The following is a 23666-nucleotide window of genomic DNA, read 5'->3' as shown; positions in this document are numbered from 1 at the left end:
CACGTCATGCACGACTGCACGGGTCAACATCTCATCATCTTAACGCAGAGGTGGCCGAATGTCCGTTAACTACTTGAGCAATCTTCCTCTCTGGTCTTTTCAAGGAGCAATGCTTACACAGAGCAGTCCTTGGGGCTTCAGACGATTGCATATCGCCTTGTTATACATGGTAGCTTTGTTGTCCTGTTACCTCAGGCTGCGTCCCCGGCAGCCCTGGACCTTGTGAGGTCAATGTCGTGGGTGATAGGCGTGCATCAGATGAAACGTTGCTCGGAAACAGCCGTATTTTCCGCAGAAGTTATGGTAGCAGTTGAGGGGGCTGTTCGCACCGAAAATACCACCACAAGTCTATGCAGGTAGTGCTGTGGCTCTCCGAGTTGCACACCTCTGAGTATCGACTATTTCGACCTGTTTTGACATTCGAGCCATGTCTGAGCATGGAAATTGTCCACATGTCAAGAATATGGAGCTACGTATCGTAAGTTGGCATATGCTGGCAAGTTTTTCTGTGCAGATCGGAGTGTGGAGCTTTTGAAAGGGAGTCGGACTCATCTCAAGCGCAACGCAAAACATACGCCCATAGAGATGTATGGGTGCTCTGTCGCCATAACGCCGGCTGTCGCTGCTTCGGACGCAAAAATCTACTAACGCAATGCGGCAAGAGATTGTGAGTGATACGACCGACGAGAAGGGCTGCTCGCCCGAGCAAATACATACGCTGCAGGGGCGGTATCGCCAGGTATGCAAGACCCTGGCAGCCTCCAGCTTGGCGGGCAAGAGTATTCGGCCCCTCTGGGGGAGGTGGTGCCAGCAGCACGCGATGCCGGAGCTCGCGTCGAGATAAGGCAGGTTTGACTGCCCAGGTGACCGCCGACGTGTTGATGCATGCGTGGCGGCTGTTTCCTGGGGCTCAGGTGTCTATCTGCTCAGCCCTGCTTCTAGGGCGCTTCTAGGGGGCTTAGAAGCCTCTCTCCCGGGAGCCCTGTCTTCAGCTCCAACCACAGGGTCCAGACCTGCCATTGTCATTGGCTTGTTTACTGGCTGCCTGCACACTTAGCGGGGCATGCTTCGATTACCGCTTTCGGGGTCGGTCACGGAATAGCAACTTCGCGGCATTTGATGGACGACTGACTCCTCCTGCTTCGGGGCTTGGCACAGAAATGCAGAACCACGGCGGTGCATATAATACGCAAGGCGAGCCTGGCCTCGGCCGCGGCACTGATCGGATTTCATAGACATTAGACACCCCCATCCGCATAGTTCAGGCACAATAGTTGACGACGAAACAGATTCGCAGCCTCTGTGTCTGGAACTTAAAAACACACACACCACACACACACACACACACAGAGAGAGAGAGAGAGAGAGAGAGAGAGAGAAAGTTTGGTGCACATTAAGCATGTGCTTCGGCGTAAGTGACCCTTTCTTGTCCATCTGGATTACCCAATCTCCGCTTGCTCTTCTCTGCCCAAGTATCGGAGCTGTGCTAACACTCTCATGCATCTACAGAGCAGACCACAATACCAACAAGGCGGCGACGGTCCGAGGCCGATGCAGCAGCCAGGCTATGTCGACTGGAAAGGTCGCTGGTATCCTAGCGAGAAGGATTACAAAAAAGCCAAGAGACGCCGTAGGCGTAGATATGCGGCCCTCAGCGCAGGTGGTGTGACAAGTTTTGCGGGCGGGGGGTGTTGAAGAGAAACAGGGGGCAGCATATGTATATATTCTAATAGAAAGCACTTGCGTCCTGATATTGACCACATCATATACATCTCTAGGCGATGCATATGGCGAAAACAGCAGGAGCGCAGGAGCCGTCACGAGATTGGAATTCAGTAGTTTGGCTACAACTCAACAGCAAGATTCTGGGTTCTTGGCTGGTGTTTACTCGTACAAATTTGCAGCGTGAAGCATTCTATGGTGAACCTTTCCCGCCAAGTGCAAACTCGCGACATACCGGACAAAGATGGACGGTGATCTTGAAGCTGCCAGCAGAGGTCCGTGCCATTCTCAGATAACCTGGCAAGCTTTTGACGACTGCTTAGAGCGTGTCATGATAAATTTGTTTCGGTTATCGAGCAGAATCTGTGTATGCCTACCGTTTGCTCGGACAAAGGTGACATCCCATATAATGGGCCAACACAAGTTGTTCCATTTTGAAGAGGGAAAAGGAAGCGAACACTTCGAAACCCTGGAATTGCTTGAGGCTTCTTTCAGCTGGAGCCCTAAGCATACCCCTACCACAACTACCTCGGCTAGAGTTTGTCCTGGATCAAAGTTTCCGGGGCTACCTACATCTCCCCCGAGTGATTACCTATTTCTCTCCTCAGCCCCTGCGGTGAGTTGCACTCCTGAAGCTTCACGGACGGTTAGGAAGGACACATTATCGCCCTGAACCAGACAGACACTGTGCGGTGGGAACCCGAAACACGGGAAGCACTTACTCAACACAGTTATCTAAGCTTGAGACATCATTGCTCGCGTTCGTTTGCGACCAGCGGCCATGCATACTGGTCGACGCGCCAGGACAGCCAACCAACAGCATATGCTGCAAGCCAAGTGCTCGGGCGCCTGGACCATGTAACCTCAAGCCCAACATTGTCAGCCTGCGACCAGCGTCATTGGACAAGAGAGCTGTGGGAGGCCAACCAACTCCATTACGCGGCCTATTCTGTAGCCTGTTGGCCGTCGTGCAACCTCCCGGCAGGACAAACATTGGTACGCGCAGGTCATCATGACTCTAAGCGCGAAGGTATACTTTAAAGACACGAGACTGTCCGTCACCCTCGGGAGAACCGTATCATTTCGCCTGCCACCCGTCTTTTCCCGGAAACCGCACACCCCCGATGGATGTCAAAGATGTCTCCGACGAGCACTGGCTCGGCCCCTTTCTGCAGCAATGGGAGCAAAGCGCAGGGCAAGCACGGCAGAGCAAAGGACAGCTAGTACGCGAGCACCCACCTCCGTTTCAGCTGGTGGCACGGTTCATGATGAAGCTGCGCATGGCCGCAGAACGCGGCCAAACGCCAGCATCAGGTGCCATGGCGACCTCGCAGCTTCCCCCACCCTATCCTCCCTGCGTACGCCCTCTCAACGAGCTGGAGCCCATGGCCATTGCTGACATGAGGCTTGAAACTCACCACCGCGGCGAGAGAGTGACTCTTCGCGCTCTCACCCCGCCAGACCGCATGACTGCCGTCATGGCAGTGGTGGAGGATGAGTGGGGGACGGCCGTGTTGCTTCAGTCCTACTACCAGGCAGACGAAGCGGTCGTCCCCGCCGATAAGGTCATGCAGCAAGGCGACATATTCATTCTCAAAGAGCCTTTCTTCAAGATGGCGACGGACGGTTCCTACTCATTGCGGGTTGATCACCTGGGCGACCTTATTCGATTGGCCGACGACGACCAGCGCGTTCCGTCACAGTGGACCAAGCGTCAGTCTACCTCCCTCCAGAGGTCCAGCAAGGACATTCGGCTTCAAGGCAATGCAGCAGTACAGGCAATGAAGTGGGCAGAGGCACATCGCCTGTAAGACTTTTCGCAGTACCAATGAGTTGCATGGTTTATCAATCTCTAAGTAGACTCCAACTGACCATACTCGTTTCATAGCTACACATCTGCCATCAAGGCTGCCGCAACACCGGAAGATGAGCAGCTGGCTCATCTCAATCGCTCATTAGCCCACTTGAGGCTCGGCCAACCAGCAAAGGCTCTCATGGACGCCGAGCAAGCGGAGAATCTCGAGTGTCCGACAGAAAAGTGTCTTTTCCGCACGGCACGGGCCTTGTATGAGCTCCAAGACTACGCCAAGTCCCTGGAGATCTTGGAGAGGCTTGTGGCCCTGTACCCAGACAGCACAGGTGCAAAACCCGAGATTCAGCGAGTCAAGATCCGCTTGCGCGAGCAGCAAACTGGTGCCTACTCATTCCGGCAGATGTACAAGCAGGCAAAAGCAACGCCTCCGCTGATTGACTGCGCGACCTTCCATGCACCCGTCGAGATTCGCTCGTCGCCGGGGAGGGGTAACGGCCTCTTCACCACGATCCCAGTCTCTGCCGGGCAGTTGCTGGTCTGTGAGAAGGCATTTGGATACAGCTATGCTGGCAAGGATCGACCCGGGACTATGAGCCTGTTGATCAACCTGTCGACGAAAAAAGCCGTCATGGGTGGACAGGTCAATCTCCTCACACAGGTTATTCAGAAGATGTTCAATGATCCTCGGGCACGGGATCTGTGCCACGAGCTGCACCACGGCAGCTTTGACATTCCCCAAGCAGCAGAAGTTGATGGTAACCCTGTTGTTGACTCGTAAGTCATCTCAATTTATGGCATCAAAGGCATATTCTAACCGCTTCAAAAGCTTCTTGGTCGCCCAGATCCTGTCCCTCAATGCCTTTGGCGCGCCGAGGACGTCCCGTGACTCGCTCGCCCAGAGGTCTACTGGAGGCAAGGACAACAAAGTCGCTCAAGAGGGCAAGTTCGACATCTCTGGCATTTGGTTGCTAGCCTCGCGCATCAACCACTCGTGCGTCGGCAACTGTCGCCGCTCGTTCATCGGGGACATGCAGATTATCCGCGCGACCAGAGACCTCGATGCCGGTACCGAGCTCCTGTTCGGCTACCGCGCACCGCAGCCTCTGGAGTCGTACGCCGATGTCCAGAAGGGGCTCAGCTCATGGGGTTTCACGTGTGGCTGCGAGCTCTGCCTCACCAGGAAAAGCACCACAAACGAGGCGCTCGCCCGCCGCAAGACCCTGACCAAGAAGCTGGCAGGCGTCCTCAATGGCTACCAGAACACAAACATCGCCGCGGCGCAGCGAATACTTCTGCAGATGGAGGAGACTTACCCGCCGTCGGCCAACGCACCAGGCGCCATCCGGTTGGAGCTGTGGGACCCGTACTTTGCCGTGGGCGCTGCTCTGCTATCTGAAGGCAAACCTGCGGTATGTATCAAGATGATACTCAAGGGCTTGGAGACCTTGGGTTTTGTGGTCACCGCCACCGCCCCGTCGGCGGTCAAGAAGGCCGTGCTCGAGGTCACACGATGGGGGTACATGGTTGATATGGTGCCATGGGCATTTCTACAGCTCTTTGGGGCTTACGAGCGATTAGCTCCCGAAGTGTGCGTTACTGCCAGATCATACGCTGGCACCGCTTATCGCATCATCGTGGGAGAGGATGAGACTCTGACCGAGCAATTTCCGCAGCTGGGGTGACGTCAGTCTTCTCACGGAAAATGAAACCCAAGCACGTAGAAGTTGCCCATCGGGAAGCCCCTCATCTTATCCATCGAAAGACACATCCCTCTCATTTCGATGCCCCGTCCGTGTCCGATTCGACTCCAGAGTGAACCCCTATTATACTTGTGGGAAATTGATTTTTCCATCATGTCTAATCATTGATTGTTGTGCATCCTCGAGGCGAACAAGTTCGCAAGCAACCTTGATGAGTTTGTGAACTGATCTGATCCTGAGGCCATGTCTGAGCTGATCTGAGGTACACACAACTTGGCCTCGATCCTTCCGTAGCCAGTGTACAACTTTTGCCAAGTCATGGGGGTGGTTGAGCTTGGGCCAGGCTTGGCGTGGGAGGGCACGAATGTGCTCTGACAGGATGCTGGTAGCCCCGGCGGCGGCCTCTCAATTCACCAGAGACGCGCTGGTTGTGCTTGCTCACTCCCCATCCTGTGGCATTTTCAGGTATGACGGGCGTCGTTCGTTCAACCCAGCCCACACATCGGTTTCAAAACCCCACATTTCTGTCCTCCGATTTAAGTCTTCGCAGCACCTGACTGACAAATCACGATCCGCAGCGGTGGTCTGCAATCCTCCAAGTCTCCCCTGGCCTGCGGGTACTGGATAGAGGGTTTTCTACCATGGAGCGCCGTGGCTGAGTCCGAAATTGTCAAAATCAAAAATGGACCCCCGAAAATGGCGCGCATTGCTACTAGAGGCGTGCGGAGCGTCAAGACGCGAAGAGAACTTGCGGTTCGAAGTCTTCGGGACAGGACATCGATTCTTCAACGGCAAAACAGATTCTGGGTCCCCAAACCCCCCCGAGAAAAGACTACAGAGAACAGACAACAACCGGTGGTTTTCCGAAGTCGTCAAGATACATCAGTCGCAACGCAATGCCGACGCTACAGCGAGCGAAGTCGGAAGTGCCATTGACAACCTCTCCATGCCAGGTTTGTCAGACGGATCCAGCTCTCGGTTCAGCGCTGGAACACTTTCGGAAGGTGGTAATGCTATCAAGTGGACAGCGCCAACCGGAATGATCGACAACACAGCACTCGCATTCTGCGGTTATCGGCCTCCTATTATGACAGACCATGATCTACTCCTTGGGGACTTGAAACGGGTTTTCGACAAGCCATGCCACGTTGGGCCGGACGGGAGCATGGAGTTGCCTCTGGGCGAGGCAGATTTTCCCCCTGGTGCGTAATGCAGTCACGATATTCGGGCACTGCTCGACCGATTCGCGTTGACGTTTGGAACTATTCCTACCACCAGTCCCTACGACCAGAAAGGGCGGGTGACAGTTCCGAACCCGCAGGACGGATGCGACGATGATCCAGTGGCAGCAAGTAGGGGCGTTAGCGAAGGAGAGACCCAGTCTGCTCGCTCCTTAGACCTGACCTCTGATCATCCGCCCGGGCAGGCGCACTGGGATAGAACCAGGTCTTCGTCATCGAGCCATCTGCCGTCGAGAGGAGAAATGTCGACTCCACCGAACGATTCAGCCTCTTCGTCTGATTACGAATGGTCTACAGATGCACACGACTCGATTGGGGGAGACCTCTGGATGAGTCCCGTAGCAATACGCCCATACGAGTATCAGACCTATCTGCAACATTTTGAAGCAGTAATGGAGACTGCACTAGAACGGTTTGCACTATGGATCTGCCACAGGCAGCGAGTCAACATGGTGAACGACAAGACAACTACCGGACAAAGCAAACCAGGGTCCAGCCAGAATGCGACGGGCATATCGCAAATATTCCCCCAGAAGCGACCAAGAAGAATTTCTGGAACTGGCAACGACGACGACTCCGCTGACGACGAGGAAAGAGATGACTCCCGAGGAAAGAAAAAGGTCAAGACAGGGGAAGTTGATGAGACAGCCCGTAACTTCGCTTGTCCATTCTACAGAATGGATTACACTAAGCACCACAAATGTCTCTCTCTCACACTTCGACGAATCAGAGACGTCAAACAGCATCTTGTGCGCAGGCACTTGCAACCTCTCTTCTGCTTCACCTGTGGTCAAGCATTCGCAACACAGGATTTGCAAGCAGCACATATTGTGGAGCGAACTTGCAATCGTCCCTCAAATTTCAGACCTCCCGAAGGCGTCACCAAGGACCAGAGGGACCAACTTTCGTCCAAGGTCAAGACAAGCATTTCGGCCTCCGAGCAGTGGTTCTCTGTTTGGGACATCATCTTCCCCACAAAACCACGACCAGCTTCGCCCTATATAAACGAAGCGTTTGTTGAGCCAATCGCGGAATTCCGACGCTTCTGGGACAAGCGTGGCCAGAGCATTATTCAGGAAAGAATGTCCGAGGAAGAAGGGAGGATGCGAGTATTTGCCTTCAACTACGGCCGCGAATTGATGACGATGTTCACTGAGCAACTCAGTGCACGAGAAGGTTCACTTGCTGAGCACGGATGCGCTCCGGCAGGAGATGCTACATCTTCCCACTACGCACAGGATGCGGTTCCCTCGCTGCCAGATCTCACCTCTGAGCCAAGCGCTGAATCAGCCAACGAAACAATCGCCACGTCGCGCTACCAGGGCTCAGGATCTGCTCCAAGAGGCCCTAGAGAGCAATACTTGTACCAAGATGGACTTGGTGAGGTCGTTGTTCAAGACCCTGCAGCTTCTTCATCATCTGGAATAGAGTTGAAGCCGACGACGACCTCCGCGATGTGTCCACCACAACAGCCGCTTAGTCACACTGATGACACTGGGGTTTCTGACCTGCTACCAGGTCATGCTGATGAAATGGTGCAGCTTTGGGCTCGCCTTGAAGAAGGTCGCGAGTTCAATATGGCTATGACAGCGCTTGATACAATGCTCCTCGAGGCCCTGGTAGATCACGAGCCTAGCACAATAGCCGACCCTTACGACAGATGAACAACAGGTGGCTATGTTTACTTTTCCGGCTGGAGCTGACGGACGGCTCCATACCTTCAAGCTAAGCGTTTCACGTTACTTTGACGTCTTATGGCAGGTATTCAGAGGCGGTGGATCTGGATCGGAATTAAGGATATATAGGGTTATAGCTCATTAAATAGTATGCTAGTGCTACTATTATATTAAAGCTAGTGGGAAGAAAGTCTGGGTAATCAGATACAACAGGCCGATAAACCCTGACATGATACAAGACCTCAGAACAGAGCTAGAAGCCCATCTGGTCCACTTCAAACTCAAAAGACCAGTCTCGTCTTGCCATCGCGCTTCACATACATCCAAATCCAATTTCAGTGCCCATCCTCCTTCTTCATCTGTAGACACAAACTGCCCCACGGGGCCATCATGGTGTACCAACGCCCACACCAACACCGAGGGCAGGGTCAACATCAACGTCGCAATCGGGGGTGAGGTGCAGGAGCCCCAGGACGAGGCCAACAACGAGGTCCACGACGGTCTTGAGCAGGCCGCCGACGAGGCCGCCGATGATTGGCGACCTGGCCTTGAGCTGCTTCACGGCGGCCGTGAGGTTTGCTTGCTGGGCAGTGATCTTTGAGCAGTGGAGAGGTTAGTCGCGGGTGCGTGGCGTCTGGTGGTGCTCGGAAAAGGATCTATGTCTTGCCGATCGAGTATGGTTGCGAGGGATGACTTACGTGGTCCAGAGCGTCGCAAAGGTCACCCTCGTCCTCAGGAGGGATTCCGCCATTGCCAAAAAGCGGGAGGATGTTGTTCAAGCCGCTGAGAAGGCCGGTGACCGTGGTAAGGCTGCCAAGGATACCCTGGTCAAGGCATGAGCAAAAGTGGTCCAGCGGTGGTGAGGCCAGGTGGAAGATAAAGTAGTGAACTTACAGGAAGACTGCCGGCAAGACCAAGAGGGTTGTTTCCCGCGCCTGAAGTCAGGCCAGTGGCAGTCTCGATCGCATCGCCAACTGCGCCGAGAGCGTCGAGGAGCTGGGTGACGAGAGGAATTTGAATGAGCTGGGCTTGAGAGGTGGTCACCAGGGCGGCGATAGCAATGGCCTTGATCCGCATGTTGAAAAATGGGGAGCGCACAGATTACAATAGTCCTCGGGGTGACTCAAGTCCAGCACGGATGGCCAAAAGCTGTGAGGATGGATAGGAGAACGTGAGGGTGTTATCTGGCACTAATGACAACTGCTCCCTTGCAGGATGCCCCAGAACTGTCAGGAATGTGGCGGGGAAAACCAAGCCATTTATACACGAAGCAGTTCGGGCTTTTGCACTCTTGTCCCTGCACGCCGGCTGGTTGGCTTTGTTTCTTGCCATGATAGTGCTTCCTCGCTTTCTCTATACTATCACGGCAAAGTCCGAGCCTCCGGAGGGTCTGGCTTGATGGATGACCCATCATGCTTCCTTAGCGCTAGGCAACCTGCAGCCTAATGTGGCTATAGACTTTCCCTATCATCGAAGATTCACAAGCAAGTGCCGAGTCTCGGGCTCCTGTAAGCGCCCGAGGCCACCTTGGCAGCTGCGGCCCGAGATCCTTAAAATGCGGGGCACAAGACAAGAGCGGGCTGAGAACTCTACGACCACTGGCGCGTTTCTTTCGCTGGAGCTGAATGGATTATGGGCTCGGGGCCTCGGCTGTTTCATATCGATACGCGTCTTTCATTTCGATTCTCATTGTACCGTGAGTAGACAGCTCCGTATCTTGGAGGTCTATGCTATGGGCATTACTGTCTTGTACAAACGGCAACCCCGTTGCACCATTTGCCACATCTCCATCCAAGATGGTGGGCTCGAAGACCCCGATGGTATAGCAGGTGTCATCTGACTTGCGTAAAGATGATGCCAGAGCACCATGTGGCCATCTGTCTCGGAGCTTTTTTCTCCTGCCTGTCTAGACCTTGTGAAATCGATGGTGTCGATCTCCTTGCAGGTTATGTGGAGGAGTTCATGCAGGTGTGATAGAAAATGCGGGTCTCTTTGAGCTGCCTAGAAAGATCCTCTGAAGTCTTTGAGGGAAGCGAAGTTGCGGGTGGTCAGTGTAGTGAGGCTGACACAAGACCTGGCTCCTTATGCTGATATGACGCTGGCTCGCCTGTCATGTCTTGCCAAGGAAGCATCTTTGGGGACCTTTGGACTTTTTGGGCTCTGGAGTTCTGGGAGCCTTGTCTGGGAAGCAATTCTCCATGATAGATGACTGGGTTGGCCCCCTCATGCCTGGGTGGTGGCTTCTCCTCTTGTGCCATGACGACAGACACACAGACAGGAGGAGCTACTTGATGCCCTTATAACTGAGACTATGGTGTGTGACGTGTCTAGGGGTCAGTAAGCGGTCGATTTCTCGCGGCTATCGAAGCAGCCCACTTCAACTTTGGTTACACCAAGCGCCTAAATGTGGCGTTTGGAAGCCATGGGGATAGTGGATGAGGCTTCGCATTGTTTCTGTCACTATTTTCGAGATGGCGTGACATCTTGGTTCTTCAACATCATGCGTGCGGGATACGATTTTGACTTGCGGGTTTACCCGCCGCGTGTGCCCTAGCTTCCACCGTAGCTAATGGAGTGTTTCCAACTCGCTGATCGGCAATGATCTGGCGCGTGAGCCACGCCGCTTTTCCTCGTCAGGAGAGACTGGGAGAGCGGGGTTGAAAGCAACAGAGACATGGAAGCGTCGCCCGCAATGTCTCTGATGGCCCGTCTGTCTCACATCGCCTTGCCAGTGGGAAAGTGTGGGTCGTACGTCGGTGAGGGAGGAGATTAAAAGAAAAACATCCAGCATGACCAGAGCTACGAGGTGCTGTAACAAAAGTTCTGTTCAATGTCGGGTCCCAACCACCTTTCTGAGAGACTAGGCATCTCGGTTAATCTTGTTACCGTAATAATCTGCTCGGCCGGCTTGAGGGCCAGAGTGAATCAGGGTGATTCTAGCACGGGAGCATGGCAGACAACATCGCGCCTACCTGAACATGATGACTCGGTGAATTATTGAATAGGAAAAGGATAACGACAAGAGGACGACGATCACTAGCACAGGACTTCTGCACGATTCAGTCCAGATGGGGCGAGCTTGTGAACACTTGTCTCACTTTTCGGCTGCGGCACGGCAACTAAGAATCAAATCCCCAAACGGAACTTTCCGGAGATAAGTTTGTTGGCCATATGCCCATCAAAAGATTCTGCATAATTCAGTGCATCCTGCATAATGTGGCTGTTGGCCAGTGACTCTAGATTCAGTGCTGCGACATGACGAGAGGAACAGGCCGTTATGCAAAGTCGGATGGAAATTGGGTGTTTGTCGGGGCTAGTGAGATAGTAACGTCGTCCGCCCAAGCAAATCTTATACATGAACGGACAATTCGAGCTCAAGCTGGGGAGCTCCTTGTTGACTTTTTCGTTCTACCAGCAACCGAGAAGCAGACCGCTGCACTGCCTTCGCTGTCTTGAGCATGTACCCAAGCCTCGTCAGATGCCTTTTGTCATGACGAAATAGATCCAGGGGTGATAACAGGACGCGTCGTCCACGGGGTCCAGAATCATCGGGAGGTATTTCTCCTGCCATTCGTCTTGCAGGACATCGCTGAAGTCCGTGGATCTCAGTCTTATGTGATGCGCCTTGCAGTATTCCCAATACGCCGGATACCAACCGGACTGCTCCCAGTCGATCACGGCAGCGACCTTTGGGTTCGCCCCATGAGAGAGGATAATATTTACCGCCACCAAGTCCGCATGGGTGAAGACGATGGGGCTCGGCGGGCTGATTGCGATATTGCAAGCTTCTTGGAAGGATTGCACGGCATTGATGCCTTTGAAAGGGCCGGTGAGCTCAGGGCGGTGCTCCAGGAAAATGTCGTTGAGCGGTCGTTCGCCAATGCTGCCTTAAAAGGTGCGATCCGCGGTGTCAGTCTTGTCCCCAGAGCTGCGTGGCAGAATGAGGTGTTCATTTACCGATGAAGGGCTCCTCGCCATCTTGGGTCAGGCCCCGCCACGCGCTAACCATCGTCTTCAATTCCGAGCAGACAGATCGCCGCTCCGTGTCGCTCATGCCTGGCCATTTGTCCTGTAGTGGCTGGCCGTCGATCAGTTGCATGTATATAAATCCCTGGCCTTGATCTTCGGTCCAAGCAAAGACTTCTGGGACAGGTACTATGCCGCTTAGCCGTTCTGCTAGCATCCTCTGCGTATACGCTTCCGCAATTCTGACGTTTGCTCCGTATTTGACAAACAGCCCCAAAGACGGGAATATGACGGGCGGCGGCCGAACAAAGTACGAGGCGCGCAGGTGGCCCGATGCGACGTTGGCGGCTCGGATGCTTGCTGGCGACGGGAGAGTGCTCGCTCTCCGCTCCTTGAAGAAGCTGGAATCGGGGAAGACTTCCATGTGCCCCGGTGAAACATGGGTGACCGCGTATGTTGCGTGGCACGCTGCTGACGGTTCGCTGCCTGACAACGAAAAGCCGGCGGAGAGGAGAAGGTCCAAAACTCTGGAAGGGCGCCGGAGCATCAAAATGTCGTGGTGAGCGAGTTGAGACCCCACTCCCAGGCTCCAACTCCCAGGCTCCAGCCCGTGGTTAGCCAGATGGACAGCCGCGCGCTTAGCCGCGTCACTCTTTGTTGGTCACATTGCAATGACAGTTTCAATTGATACGTCCCGGCATGGTCGCCGACATGTTGGCAGCCTGCATTGGTCGGCATATAGATGTTGGAGCACGGGGTGTCGACCAACATGGCCTGTTGACTTTTTAACTTGAACAAAGCCGCAAGGATACTGACTACATTACTCCACCAGAATGCCCACAAGGATGTGGTCTTGACGGATATATATTTTGGCTCATCTGAAGCTCCCTGATCCTCTTCTCGCATCATCTGCTGCCTACTCTTGCGTGCCCAGCATGTCGTCCAACGCTCCCCCGCCGCCACCCCTCCCCCCGCCCATCAATCGGCAGCACGCGACTCTGTCGGAGGTCTTGCCACCAGTCGTGAATCCCCAGGGGCCACCAGGAGCCCTTTTGCTCGAACTAATCATATACAACGGCTCCCCTTTCAAAGACCACTGGGCATACCGAGTTGTCTCTGCAAGGGATCCCGATATCGGCGTGGTCATCCACGCCACGGGCGACGTGGCAAACGGCTTCAAGTTCGAGATCAAGCGGCACCACGACATGAAACACAGTTCCAGGGAGCCCACGAGGATCCCGCTTCAGTGGGTTCCAGCCGAGTTTCTGGACGAGAAGGCCATGTTCAATGACGGGGTTCCCAAAATGGACACCAATCCTGTTTGCCCCCTGGAGCACAGCCTGTACAAGGTGAAGCCCCCTGGCAAAAGCCTGAACGTGGCAAATGACAATGTGAGTTGGCGAAATCGAGTCTTTTGTGGATATGCATGGGCGGTTTTCAGGTATCTGCTGATTCCAGTCCTAGCAGGCCGGACCTCCCGGGAGAAGAATCGTTCAGCGAAACTGTCAGACGTGGATCATAGAGTCAGCCGACGGTCTGGTAAATGATAAGATCTTGAGCCAGGAGGTAGCAGACTATCTTCGCGCTATCGAACAGTAGCTTCTCAGCCAGCCACACTGAGTCATTGAAGACCTCTGAGCGCTAGATCAAGACACAGATGAACTGCCGCTTGTCGTTATGAATAGTCACTGTTTGTACCTGCAAGGTCATTTATATAACATCTCCATGGCAGGGTTCGTGTTGAGCTTGAGATGCCAAGAAAAGTTTATGTGTATCAATGCCATCTTGCATTCCAGTGAAGTCAACGTAAGGTTTTTGGTCAAATCAGGTTACTCTGTCACCAGCGCTCGCAAACATACACCTCTGCCCCCTACTCAGGCACTCAAAAACAGCCCAAACAACGTCGACAGTACAAAACTCGCAGCATTGCTCACGATCATCTGATCGACAATCGTCGGGTCCCCATCCAGCCGCGGCGCTCCGCCTTCGAGTCCCCGATTGGCCGCCACGATCCTCATCAGCGTCGCCGCCAGCACGTACTCCTTGAACAGCGGGTCGAGCCCCGCGGCGACGTATGCCGACACCTTGCCCCGCGAGGCGGCGATTTTCCCTTCCGTGGCCTCGAGCCACATGAGCTTCACGTCGCTGGCGTCGTCAGACCTCTTGCCCGTCTTGCTCCCCGGGTGGGGTGTCACGGTGGTGAACTCGCGCAGGACGTGCCGGTGCCACCAGCAGGCCCATTTCCCGTCCGGCGGCTTCCTGACGAACTGCCGGCCGCCAAAGGTGAAGCGCATGGCGCCTCCGTAGCCGGGACGGTCGGGGATCTCGGTCACTATCGAGCTTGCGGCGCGGCGGCGTTGGAGCGCAGCAGCAGCAGCAGCAGCAGCGGCGGCGGCAGCATCGTCGCCGCTGTTGTCTATATTCTCGGCTGGATAGCTGTGCGGAATAGGCAAGCCGTAGATCATGGTCGGAAAAGCGGCCGTCATCCACATCCCGCTCATGTTGGGGTCCGGGTAGTGGTCGTGGTTGTGGACGTGGTGGAACGCGGGAATCGGGTAGTCGGCTGCTCGGTAGACAAAGGCCTCGCGGATCTGGGGTACTTTGCCGTGAGGCGCGACCCACGTCTCCAGGATGAGCAGGGTCTGGGAGGTGCGGCTTTCTGTGACAGTGGCTACGACGAGCTCCATATGCAGGTAGGCAGAGACTTCTGTGGTGCGCATGAGCTTGTATTCCCTGGGGGGAAGGCCAGTCGGCAGTTGTGCTGAATAGCTTGGCAGGCCCGTGGCGTAGGGATTGCTAACTTGTTGCTGGTAAGCCATTAGAATCATGGCAGAGATGAACGAGTAGCTAAATCAGGCGACACGCAAGGTAGGCAACGTGGATGAGGACGCGCTTGGAGGCAACTTACGTTGGTCAACGCCAGGGCTTCGTGATGTACCACACCATTGAGCAAATCCGCCACATCCACTTCCTCAGAGTATCCGCGCAAAGTCAGGTCAGCTGAGGGATGCATGATGACCATCTCCGGCGCAGGTCGACCCCCTCTGGCCCAGGGCTGGATGTACATGATGCGTTCGTCGTGCAGCCGTCGACGACGGTCGGAATATGCCTTGTAGAGCTTCGCGCAGCCGTGTGCCAAGCCCTTGGTCCCGCTCTTGGTGTAAGCGGCATAGTCCTGGGACGCTTTTTGATGGAGATCCAGAGCTTCCAACCATTGTCCGTTTTGCTCAGCTTGGTAAGCGCTCTTGCTTAGCGGAAGGAGTACGTCGGTCAGCTTCCTCGCCTGTGGAGATTGGTTCGTCGCCATGCTTCTGGAGGGTGCAGGGATGCTACATAAGCTTTCATGGCATGAATCGATATCTCTTCTTGGTTGAGGGGTCTGTAGGTCTTGGCACCATTATATAGATGGTTGTTGTCTCCAAAGGGAACAGCCAGGGGTTTCAGAGCATGAGCCAGGACATCGGGTCATCAATCAGCCCGAAGCCAGGTGCACGCATCTGTTTCGTCTCATTTGGCATGTATCTGCACACAACCTGTGTAGATAGATCACTTCACCTCCTGAATCTTTTCGAATTCCGTATGACCTCTCGTGACCGCGATTCAAGAAAGACATGCCTACATAAGGGCGAGATCGCTCATGGCATCATAGCACCAGAACCCACGGCAATTACTTCGCGCTGCTGCAACCACCGTCTCCATGGTTGAAGCTGCGATGTCGAGTGCCGCGTGGGCAAACACAGCCCACGTTGTCGCCGGGTCCTTCTCAATGCGCAGTGTCAAGTCAGAAATTAGGGCATCCTAATCTTGAGTCCCTTTTCACACAACATCTTTCAAACTGTTTCATTGTTTTGAGGTGATAGAATATAAAGTATGTACAATTTTTAAACCCCTCCACGTCCTTAAACATTGCCATGATGCAGAGAACACTCTCACATGTCGCTGCCTACACTCGTCACTTTCCTACACCGCCAAGGGGCTGACACTTTGATCAGCTGGATCATGACAAGACAGTATTCCAGACAGCTCTCAGAAAGGAGCGCAGTGCTCCTCGGTGCTGCCACACTGGCCCCACTGGGAGCAGCAGTCCTCGGGCGCATCGCAAGGGTTGAGGTCCTTGAACGACTGTCCGTTCTGGGGGTACTCGGTGCCCGGCACGGTCGGGCCGCAGATGGCGTTGGGGTTGGGCGCGGGGAGCGGCGGCTTGCCGTCGCTGAGACAGACGCGCTGCCCGACGAGGAGGTAGCTGCAGCCCTTCCAGCCCCAGCTCTTGCCCTCGTTGAAGCGCTCGAGGTCGGAGACGCTGATGCCGGAGTTGCCGGCGATGAGGGCGCAGTAGTCGCCGCTCTGCAGCTCGTAGGACGCGCAGGTGCCGTCCGGGTTGGGCTTGGGGCGGGTGTCCGGGAGGGACCCCGAGGAGCAGCACACGATCTGGCCGGGGACGAGGGTCGAGCACAGGTTCGGGGTGAACGAGTTGTACTGGGTGAAGTCGTTGCCGCTGATGCCGCAGCGCGCGGCGAGCGTGCCGCAGCTGTCGCCCGACTGGACCTTTGTGGTGCGGCAGTCGGCACGGGGAGCGACGGCAGCTGCGGCCGTGCCGGCGAGGAGGAGGATGGCGGAGGAGAGCATCTTGGCTGGGATTTAGTCCTCGAGGCTGGCGGTGGACAATGGGGTTTGTGGGCTGCTGCTGTGGTGCGTGTTGAGATGTGCTGAAATGGTCTGCAAGTTTCGCAAAATGCCGGCACTTTATATGTTTGCTGTCCGCCAGCTGGTAGTTCTAATCTGAGGTACCGGCAACCGTCTCGTAAACACCACGTATACTCCTTCGCAAGGCACAGCAGCTGATGTTGCAATCGACATGTAACGCTGGAGCTAGCTCCACGATCCCAAGGCACGGTAGCATTTACTCTGGTCAGATCTGGGTGGCTGGGTTCGCCCTCGGCCAATCAGACCCCAAGCGCGCTCTCCATTTTCGCTAAAAAGGGCAACACTTCTCGTCGGAGCGGCCCGCCCAGGCTCTGTGCAGAGCTCAACTCCTTAGACGTAACAGGCGGGCTATAGGATCCTGTCAGCGGCAATGAGACCCAGACCCACGGACGGGCTCACGTTAGCTGCCGTTGTTCTGCTATTTGTCAGGAGGTTTCGTCTGGCTGGTCAGCTGCAGGTCGGGTATGCAGGCCAGCGAAGATCCCGTGCACCCCGGCAGAACCTGGTCGTCAGAGAAGTGCCCCCCGGTATGAGGGAACGTTACTCGCCAATCCAAAGCACCACAGGGAAGTACTTGCGACTGTCAACCAGGATGCACACTGTGGCAGAATTCCTTGGTCCTTGCTTGCCGGGAAACTGGAATTACCGCCATTAACGGGTGTGGTTTTGATTTGTGTCGGAATACGTCGGATCAAATGCTCTGAGCGGATATAGGGACGTTGCCTGGGTGATCATGAATGAAGGAAGAGTAGGACTTTCCCGCAAGGTTGTAAACGCCAGAACTCGTACAATCTACCCTCTGCTGTGTTCCAGACTGCCCAATCGCAAGAGCACCCCGCGACAACAAACCACAAAGACATCTCACGTGCTGGAGAATATCGTGACAGGAATTGAGGTATCATCAGAAAATACAAGAGAATAAATCAAGCAATGCCGATTGCAGCCCTAGTTGCTGAAAGGCTGGTACAAGCGAAATTGACCACAACCCCCCAAGTCCTGACCTATCATTGTTGCACTGAAGCCTCGTACGAAGGCGGCGCATTATCTCTAGCAGGGAAAATGGAGAGGTATGGTGGCAGTGGTGCGATGAATGGCTGTTCACTTTCTGGTCGAGGAGGAGGGGGTGCTGTCACCTGCTGGGGGCGAGATTGAGGTGCATTATATGCGGACATCCGCATAAGCCTTGCTGAACGACGATCAGGTTCAGGTTCAGGTTCAGGATAGTCTTTTTTTCCATGAGAAGAACAGGCCAATGCATCTTGCCTGTGCAGTTCCCGTGCTGTGGGCTGCGAGATGGTGTGGGTGAGGCCTCGTAGAGGGTTGTCAAAGCCATCAGAGAGGACGTGCGCATTTGTGTAATTTTCGCCACGGCGTTGCAATGGCCGCGAGTAATTGCGCGGTATGTGAGGTGCACTTGATGGTGCTCGTGCTGCTGACTTTGTCTGGGACTTTGCTTCGAGCAAAACCGGGATGAGGCTGACGAGGCCGCCACGGGGGACGTGGTCATGCCCGCCTGCTCGCCCAACGCGTGATGACATGTACATGCAGTAGTCGTGGCTTGTCCAGTGCCCGTCGCCGCCGCTGTCAGCAAGGTGGTCTAAGGGGCTGTGACGGCGAATCTCGACGTGGTGGTTGTTTTGGATGTTGGTGTGCTTGTCTGGCGGTTGTTGTCCACAATTGCCAGATTCGCCCAGTGGCGGGATGCGATCGATGAGGCTCTCAGGCCTGCGTTGTTGGGTTCGTTCTCTCATGCTGCCCGGTTTGTCGCAGTAGAAGGCATGGCCCTGCGCTATAACTATTTGAACAAGAGTCGGGGTCAAGGGATTACGAAGTCATATGGCACCCACTCAGTGATGAAGTTCTGGAGAGGATGGGACTGATCGCTGGTTGCCATTTGAACAGTGTGTCGCTATTCAGGAGACAGCGATGGAGAAGGGGCATACTTATGATGGGAAATGTGATTGTGTGTCATGTCGTTTCTCTGGTCTGCTGGCATTGCGATACAGTCCATGTGCTGCACATCGGCCAATTCTCCCGAGATGCCCTGGATGCAGCGGCCAAAAGTCGCCGTGCTGAGGGGGATTATGCCTGATTGCGGCGCAATGTCAGCAACAGTGGCTGACGCGGCCCTGCAGTGTGCGGGGGAAAGGGGCCTGAGGTACCATGAGGTTCACCTTGGAAGGACTGGAATCTGATGGACGAAAGCAAAGAGACACTACTTGGATGTGCCTGCATCGCAAACCCCGGCGAAACACTTGCGTGAGGCAACTTGTCGAAAGCCATGCCATTTCCCACTTGCAGGTCTCGTGTGGGCAATCGGCGGGGCAGCGATGCGATGCGATGCGATGCACGTCAAAACGGCAGCGCGTCTGCCATGGTGGAGCCTGGAAGCACCAGAATGCGGCTGCCTGCAGGCACGACCGAGGCTGTCTGACAACGACATGAGATTGCACCCAGCCAGAGGCAATGGGTTGCCTGACTCGTCAATCTCCCGTTGTCGCCAGCCACAGGCTGCTCAGTCACTGCGGCCCTTGCCGTTGCGTCGCCGGTGCTTTTGCCGCTCCGGCTCGTCCGACCCAGGTCGAGGTGAGACCCCCCAGATAGACAGACAGATGGTGGCGTCCATGGCGCCTTCCCTCTGGCTCTTTTCGCGGCTATTTCCAATTGGCCTCCTTCCTCTTCGGCTCTTTCCCCTCATTCTTAGCCTGTCGTCGTTCTCCTCCTCCTCTGTCAGCGAGCACCATTCTCACCCGTCTCTCGGGACAGGACCATTGCTCTCTCTCTCTCTCGCTCGTCTGCGAACTGCTGGGTAACAGGACCCCCTCACGCGAGGTCCTCCACTGACCGACCCATTGCTTTGGGCCCGAGTTGCGCGTCATCGTCATCTGCACCGCCATGCATCCCCACAACGAGGCCACCGCTGCCCGTCCCACTCTGTCCCCAAGAGCTCCACCTCTAGCCTAGCCTGTCCGACTCGCTCCCTCGCCGCCGTCCGTCGTCGCCGCGGCCGCTTCTTTTGTTCGTTGTCCTCGCTATCGCATCGTTCTCTCTTTGCGCCAGCCGACCGCCGCGCCCACGCTCCTTGTCACTCCCTCCCCCTCCGCACCCGGTGCCATCCCGCCCGGCGACCCGAGACAATGCCCGACAAGCCGCTGACCGTCGCGACCTACGCCGCCGGCGCCTCTCTCGCCGCCATCACCCTCATCTACGTCTTCGGCCCGACCTATCTCATCGACAGCGAGTCCAACTCGGCATCCACTCGCAAAAAGGGCGTCGTTGGCCTCGCCAACCCAGCCAACGACTGCTTCATCAACTCCGTCCTCCAGGCCCTCGCCGGGCTCACCGACCTCCGCGTCTACCTCATCCGCGAGACTCACCGCAGAAACATTGACGAGCCATGGGTATACGAGCAGCTCGTGCCCGACCCCAACCGCAAAAACACACCCGACTGGAAGATCGAGGGCCTGCAGTCTGGACTGGTCACCAAAGGCCTCAAGGAGATCATTGACGCCCTCAACGAACGGCCCATCTACAAGAAGACAATATCGGCGCTCGGCTTCGTGCGCGTTCTCGAGACCGCCTTCCGCCAGCGCATCAGCCGCCAGCAGCAGGACGCCCAAGAGTTCCTTCAAGTAGTAGCCGAGCGACTATGCGACGAGTATCACGCTGGCCAACGAGCAAGGCGTGCTGCCAAAGCGAAAGGCGGCTTGCCAAGTACTGCCAACGGCACAGCTGTCCCCGTGGATAGTGCGGCTGTCGAGCAGCGGCTGGCTGGGTTGGGCTTGCAAGATGTTGCGCAGGATCGGTCCGAGTCTGACGAGCTAAGGGAGGCTGATACCCCACGACAGCTGGGTCAAGAGACGGGTAGCCACGGTGGGGATGAAGAGGAAGAGGAGGGATTCCCCATGGAGGGGAAATATGAGAGCCAGATCGAGTGCCAAAAGTGCGGCTTCAAGCCACGGCCGACACAGAGCACATTCTGCACATTGACACTTAATGTGCCACAAGTCAACTCGGCGACACTCAACTCTTGCATCGACGGCTTTTTCAAGACGGAGTATGTCGACGATTTCAAGTGTGAGAAGTGCCGCCTGGTGCATGCCAAGGAGCTGTTCGAGGCCGAACTGGCACGCTCCACCGACGAAGGGTTTATCAAGACGACGCGCGAGTCGATTACCAAGCTGCAGCATGCCATCGAGATCGACCCGGAGATGCCGCTTGACGTGGAGCTTCCCGACACCCGTTATGCGCCAAAGTGCAGAATCGCGCGGCATATGCAATTGACGAGGTTTCCAAAGGTCCTCGCGATACATCTTTCCAGGTCAATCTACGATGCCAGCCATACCTCCATGAAGAACTCGGCCAAAGTGGTATTCCCGGAACAGCTGCCGATGGGAGGACTGCTGTCAAGGAAAAACTACAAGCTGCTGGGAACAGTGACACACAAAGGCAGCCACCACAGCGGGCACTACGAGTCGTTCCGGCGTCAAAACCAAACTCTCCCTTTCGCCACGGCCAACGCGTTCCGCCCTTCGGGGATTTTCACCAAGTCTGCAGCGCCCAGTCCTGCAGCCACCCCGCAGATCCGCGCCGTCCAGCCATCTGGTCATCCCAGTCCTGCGGCGTCAACCCCAGATTTGAGCTATTCTGCAATGCGCAATGGCTTGCACGGGGCCCCGGATTCACCAACGGTGAACAGGGAATCAACTGATACAAACATCCCACGCTCGGCTCCCAGTATGGGAAATGGCCTCCCTGGCTCGAATGCTTCTCCCCCTGGGAAGGAGCGCGACCCAGACGCCATCAGTCTCAGGTCCGTTGCCGCGTCAGCCAAGTCGACCGTCTCGAGACTCTCCAACTCGGTCAGACACAGCCGGTCGAATAGCCCCGCCGGCCTGGGACGGAAGGAATCGCCGTCCCTCCTCAACGGCACCACAGCAGCTCCCTCGGCTAACAACGATTCGGACAAGGCTACAGCTGGGTCGGTAGTTTCCAAGTCTCTTGGGCGGAAACGCAAGCACGGCGATCGGTGGTGGCGCATCAGCGACGAGAAGATCAAGGAAGCCAAGACGAACGATGTTCTGGGGATGCAGCGGGAGGTCTACCTCTTGTTCTACGAGCTCGAACGAGAAGGAGCGCCGGAGTCCTAGGATGGCTCACGCTCCGATCTGAGCTCGCGAGAGGATCGTCGAGTACGTGACATACTAGCGATCAGTGGAGATGGCGCACATGATGACAGCGCCTCGTCATTCATGCAAGGCAAGACGCCTGAGTTGCGAGCACTGTCTCGACGAGCAGCTCGCGGCTTGCGTCGCTGGTGGAAGCGTGGCATGAGGGCGGTAGTCAAATACCTTATCAACTCGTGGAATGAGTTCATGGGCTATCACGATGTTGATGGGCGTTTTGGCGGGGCGAGGTCTACCGGGAGCAGGAGACCCACGCGGTCTCAGGCCAGTGGACTTTTTGAACCGGGGGTGCTCAGCAGTGCTGAGATTGTCTTCAGACAGGCCTGGCATTGACAGCATAGGGGAACATGACAAGTGGGACAGGGTCGGCCGCATATATATACACGATGGACATCCTTTTGCCAGCACCATGACGCGGGGCTGCTGCATTTCCACATGGTTAGGCGTTTCTTCTCCTTTCCATTTGCGTTCAATCACAAGACATAGCATCATCAGTAGCGAAAAAGGGATCAAAACAGGTTAGCCGCTGGCTAGCCGATTGCGCACAGCGAATGGAACATTTACTACAACTCATTGCCCGTACGTCAGTTCTCACGTGATGGTATTCGTCGCCTGGGAGTTCACGTCACAGAGCAGTCAGAGTCTCTACGGCAGCCTCAGCAGGTGCCTCAGCCAGATGCCCCCAAGACGCCGCTCTCGTCTTGAGGCCGTTCGCGGTGCCTGCCTGCCCTGCTTCCGTTGTTCACACTGCCCCCGGAAAATCATCGCGGGCTAGGGGGGCTTGACCCACCTTTGTCGTCTGCCCTAATTACCCCAGATCCAGATCGAGGAATGCGGCACGGCTTCCTGTCGGGGCGCCGCGCTTGGTGATTGGTGGGACTCGAGGGATGCCCAGGAGTGGTTCCAGCCCTCTTGTCGGATTCCCGAGGTCCAGCGGCGCTGGGGTTGCTTGTTCCGACCGATTGTCTGGGGAAGTGTTTGTGGCCATTGTCATGACAATAGGACTTGCTGCCGCGGGAAAAGGTCATGCCCGTAGCGGCAGCCATGGTATGAGCCTGCACAATGCGAACACAGGTGTGCTCGAGTAAAATCTCGCAAAAGCGCTTGATCATACAAACCAGGCAATTTTTGAATCCTCGCCGGGCTTGTTTGTGGTTGCTGTCTGGCCGCGGTAGTTGCATCGAGAGGCACCTCGAGAGCTCCGTGAGTTTCCGTGCTCCGTCCGGGCCGGCGACAAGTGGGGATTTGGGGAAGGGGGGCAGGGCCACAGCCGGCCGCCGCGGCGATTGCAGTGCTGCGGCCCTGCTGCTTGCTCCGCACTTTCCCGATCGAACGGGCAGGTCGGCACTTCTAGGGAAAGGGGATTATGGCTTCCAGGAGCTGCCTGCGTGGCAGCTGGGCCGTGGGTTTCCGAAATTCAGACGTGGATGCATGGATTTGTACGGAAGTGCGAGTACGATACCGTAGGACTTGGCCGGCGCGGGTAGGGTGGGTTGAGTGATAATGGGGGGAGCTGGCTGTGCTTTTTTGATGATACCGCGGATAAGTCTTGCGATGATACCGCAGCTGGGACTGTCGCCGTGCTCTGCCAAGAGTGAGGGAAGCTGATTTGCCAGACATTGGTGGAAATAAATCGTGTTCAGAGTCTCAATGGGGAT

At 55.7% G+C, this 23666-nt stretch overlaps 9 protein-coding genes across 9 annotated transcripts; 4 read left to right on the top strand and 5 right to left on the bottom strand.

The window, feature by feature from the left end:
- Positions 1-2999: 2999 nt before the first annotated feature.
- On the top strand, positions 3000-5353 carry B0I36DRAFT_273719 (uncharacterized protein; the record flags this gene model as incomplete). Its single annotated transcript, XM_046151331.1, has 3 exons — positions 3000-3529; positions 3611-4309; positions 4362-5353. 3 exons carry the CDS (start codon positions 3003-3005, stop codon positions 5215-5217), a joined length of 2082 nt encoding a protein of 693 aa, XP_046009863.1. The 3' UTR covers positions 5218-5353.
- Positions 5354-5917: 564 nt separating this feature from the next.
- B0I36DRAFT_352478 (uncharacterized protein) lies at positions 5918-8140 on the top strand (the record flags this gene model as incomplete). The annotated part of the gene is made up of 2 exons (XM_046157114.1): positions 5918-6441; positions 6514-8140. The coding sequence occupies 2 exons, from the start codon at positions 5918-5920 to the stop codon at positions 8138-8140; spliced, it is 2151 nt and encodes a 716-aa protein (XP_046009862.1).
- Positions 8141-8540: 400 nt separating this feature from the next.
- Positions 8541-9229, bottom strand: B0I36DRAFT_366183 (uncharacterized protein; the record flags this gene model as incomplete). The annotated part of the gene is made up of 3 exons (XM_046159252.1): positions 8541-8747; positions 8851-8976; positions 9047-9229. 3 exons carry the CDS (start codon positions 9227-9229, stop codon positions 8541-8543), a joined length of 516 nt encoding a protein of 171 aa, XP_046009861.1.
- Positions 9230-11325: 2096 nt separating this feature from the next.
- B0I36DRAFT_294777 (phosphotransferase enzyme family protein) lies at positions 11326-12665 on the bottom strand (the record flags this gene model as incomplete). The annotated part of the gene is made up of 2 exons (XM_046151821.1): positions 11326-12039; positions 12110-12665. 2 exons carry the CDS (start codon positions 12663-12665, stop codon positions 11627-11629), a joined length of 969 nt encoding a protein of 322 aa, XP_046009860.1. The 3' UTR covers positions 11326-11626.
- Positions 12666-13053: 388 nt separating this feature from the next.
- Positions 13054-13807, top strand: B0I36DRAFT_424323 (uncharacterized protein; the record flags this gene model as incomplete). Its single annotated transcript, XM_046162269.1, has 2 exons — positions 13054-13509; positions 13586-13807. 2 exons carry the CDS (start codon positions 13054-13056, stop codon positions 13715-13717), a joined length of 588 nt encoding a protein of 195 aa, XP_046009859.1. The 3' UTR covers positions 13718-13807.
- A 185-nt stretch (positions 13808-13992) lies between these two features.
- On the bottom strand, positions 13993-15425 carry B0I36DRAFT_352474 (uncharacterized protein; the record flags this gene model as incomplete). Its single annotated transcript, XM_046157113.1, has 2 exons — positions 13993-14925; positions 15027-15425. The coding sequence occupies 2 exons, from the start codon at positions 15423-15425 to the stop codon at positions 13993-13995; spliced, it is 1332 nt and encodes a 443-aa protein (XP_046009858.1).
- Positions 15426-15968: 543 nt separating this feature from the next.
- Positions 15969-16945, bottom strand: B0I36DRAFT_331073 (uncharacterized protein). The gene has a single exon (XM_046154926.1). The coding sequence runs from the start codon at positions 16742-16744 to the stop codon at positions 16145-16147; it is 600 nt and encodes a 199-aa protein (XP_046009857.1). The 5' UTR covers positions 16745-16945; the 3' UTR covers positions 15969-16144.
- Positions 16946-17474: 529 nt separating this feature from the next.
- B0I36DRAFT_331072 (uncharacterized protein) lies at positions 17475-18910 on the bottom strand. Its single transcript, XM_046154925.1, has one exon. It carries the CDS (start codon positions 18571-18573, stop codon positions 17827-17829), a length of 747 nt encoding a protein of 248 aa, XP_046009856.1. The 5' UTR covers positions 18574-18910; the 3' UTR covers positions 17475-17826.
- Positions 18911-19959: 1049 nt separating this feature from the next.
- On the top strand, positions 19960-21972 carry B0I36DRAFT_352471 (uncharacterized protein; the record flags this gene model as incomplete). Its single annotated transcript, XM_046157112.1, has 1 exon — positions 19960-21972. One exon carries the CDS (start codon positions 19960-19962, stop codon positions 21970-21972), a length of 2013 nt encoding a protein of 670 aa, XP_046009855.1.
- Between the last annotated feature and the right edge of the window lie 1694 nt (positions 21973-23666).

The sequence above is a fragment of the Microdochium trichocladiopsis genome, assembly GCF_020744255.1.
Source record: "Microdochium trichocladiopsis strain MPI-CAGE-CH-0230 chromosome Unknown B0I36scaffold_8, whole genome shotgun sequence".
NCBI classification, from domain to species: Eukaryota; Fungi; Ascomycota; class Sordariomycetes; order Xylariales; family Microdochiaceae; genus Microdochium; species Microdochium trichocladiopsis.
Note: the sequence above shows the minus strand (reverse complement) of the source record. Positions and strands in the feature narration are given on the sequence as shown.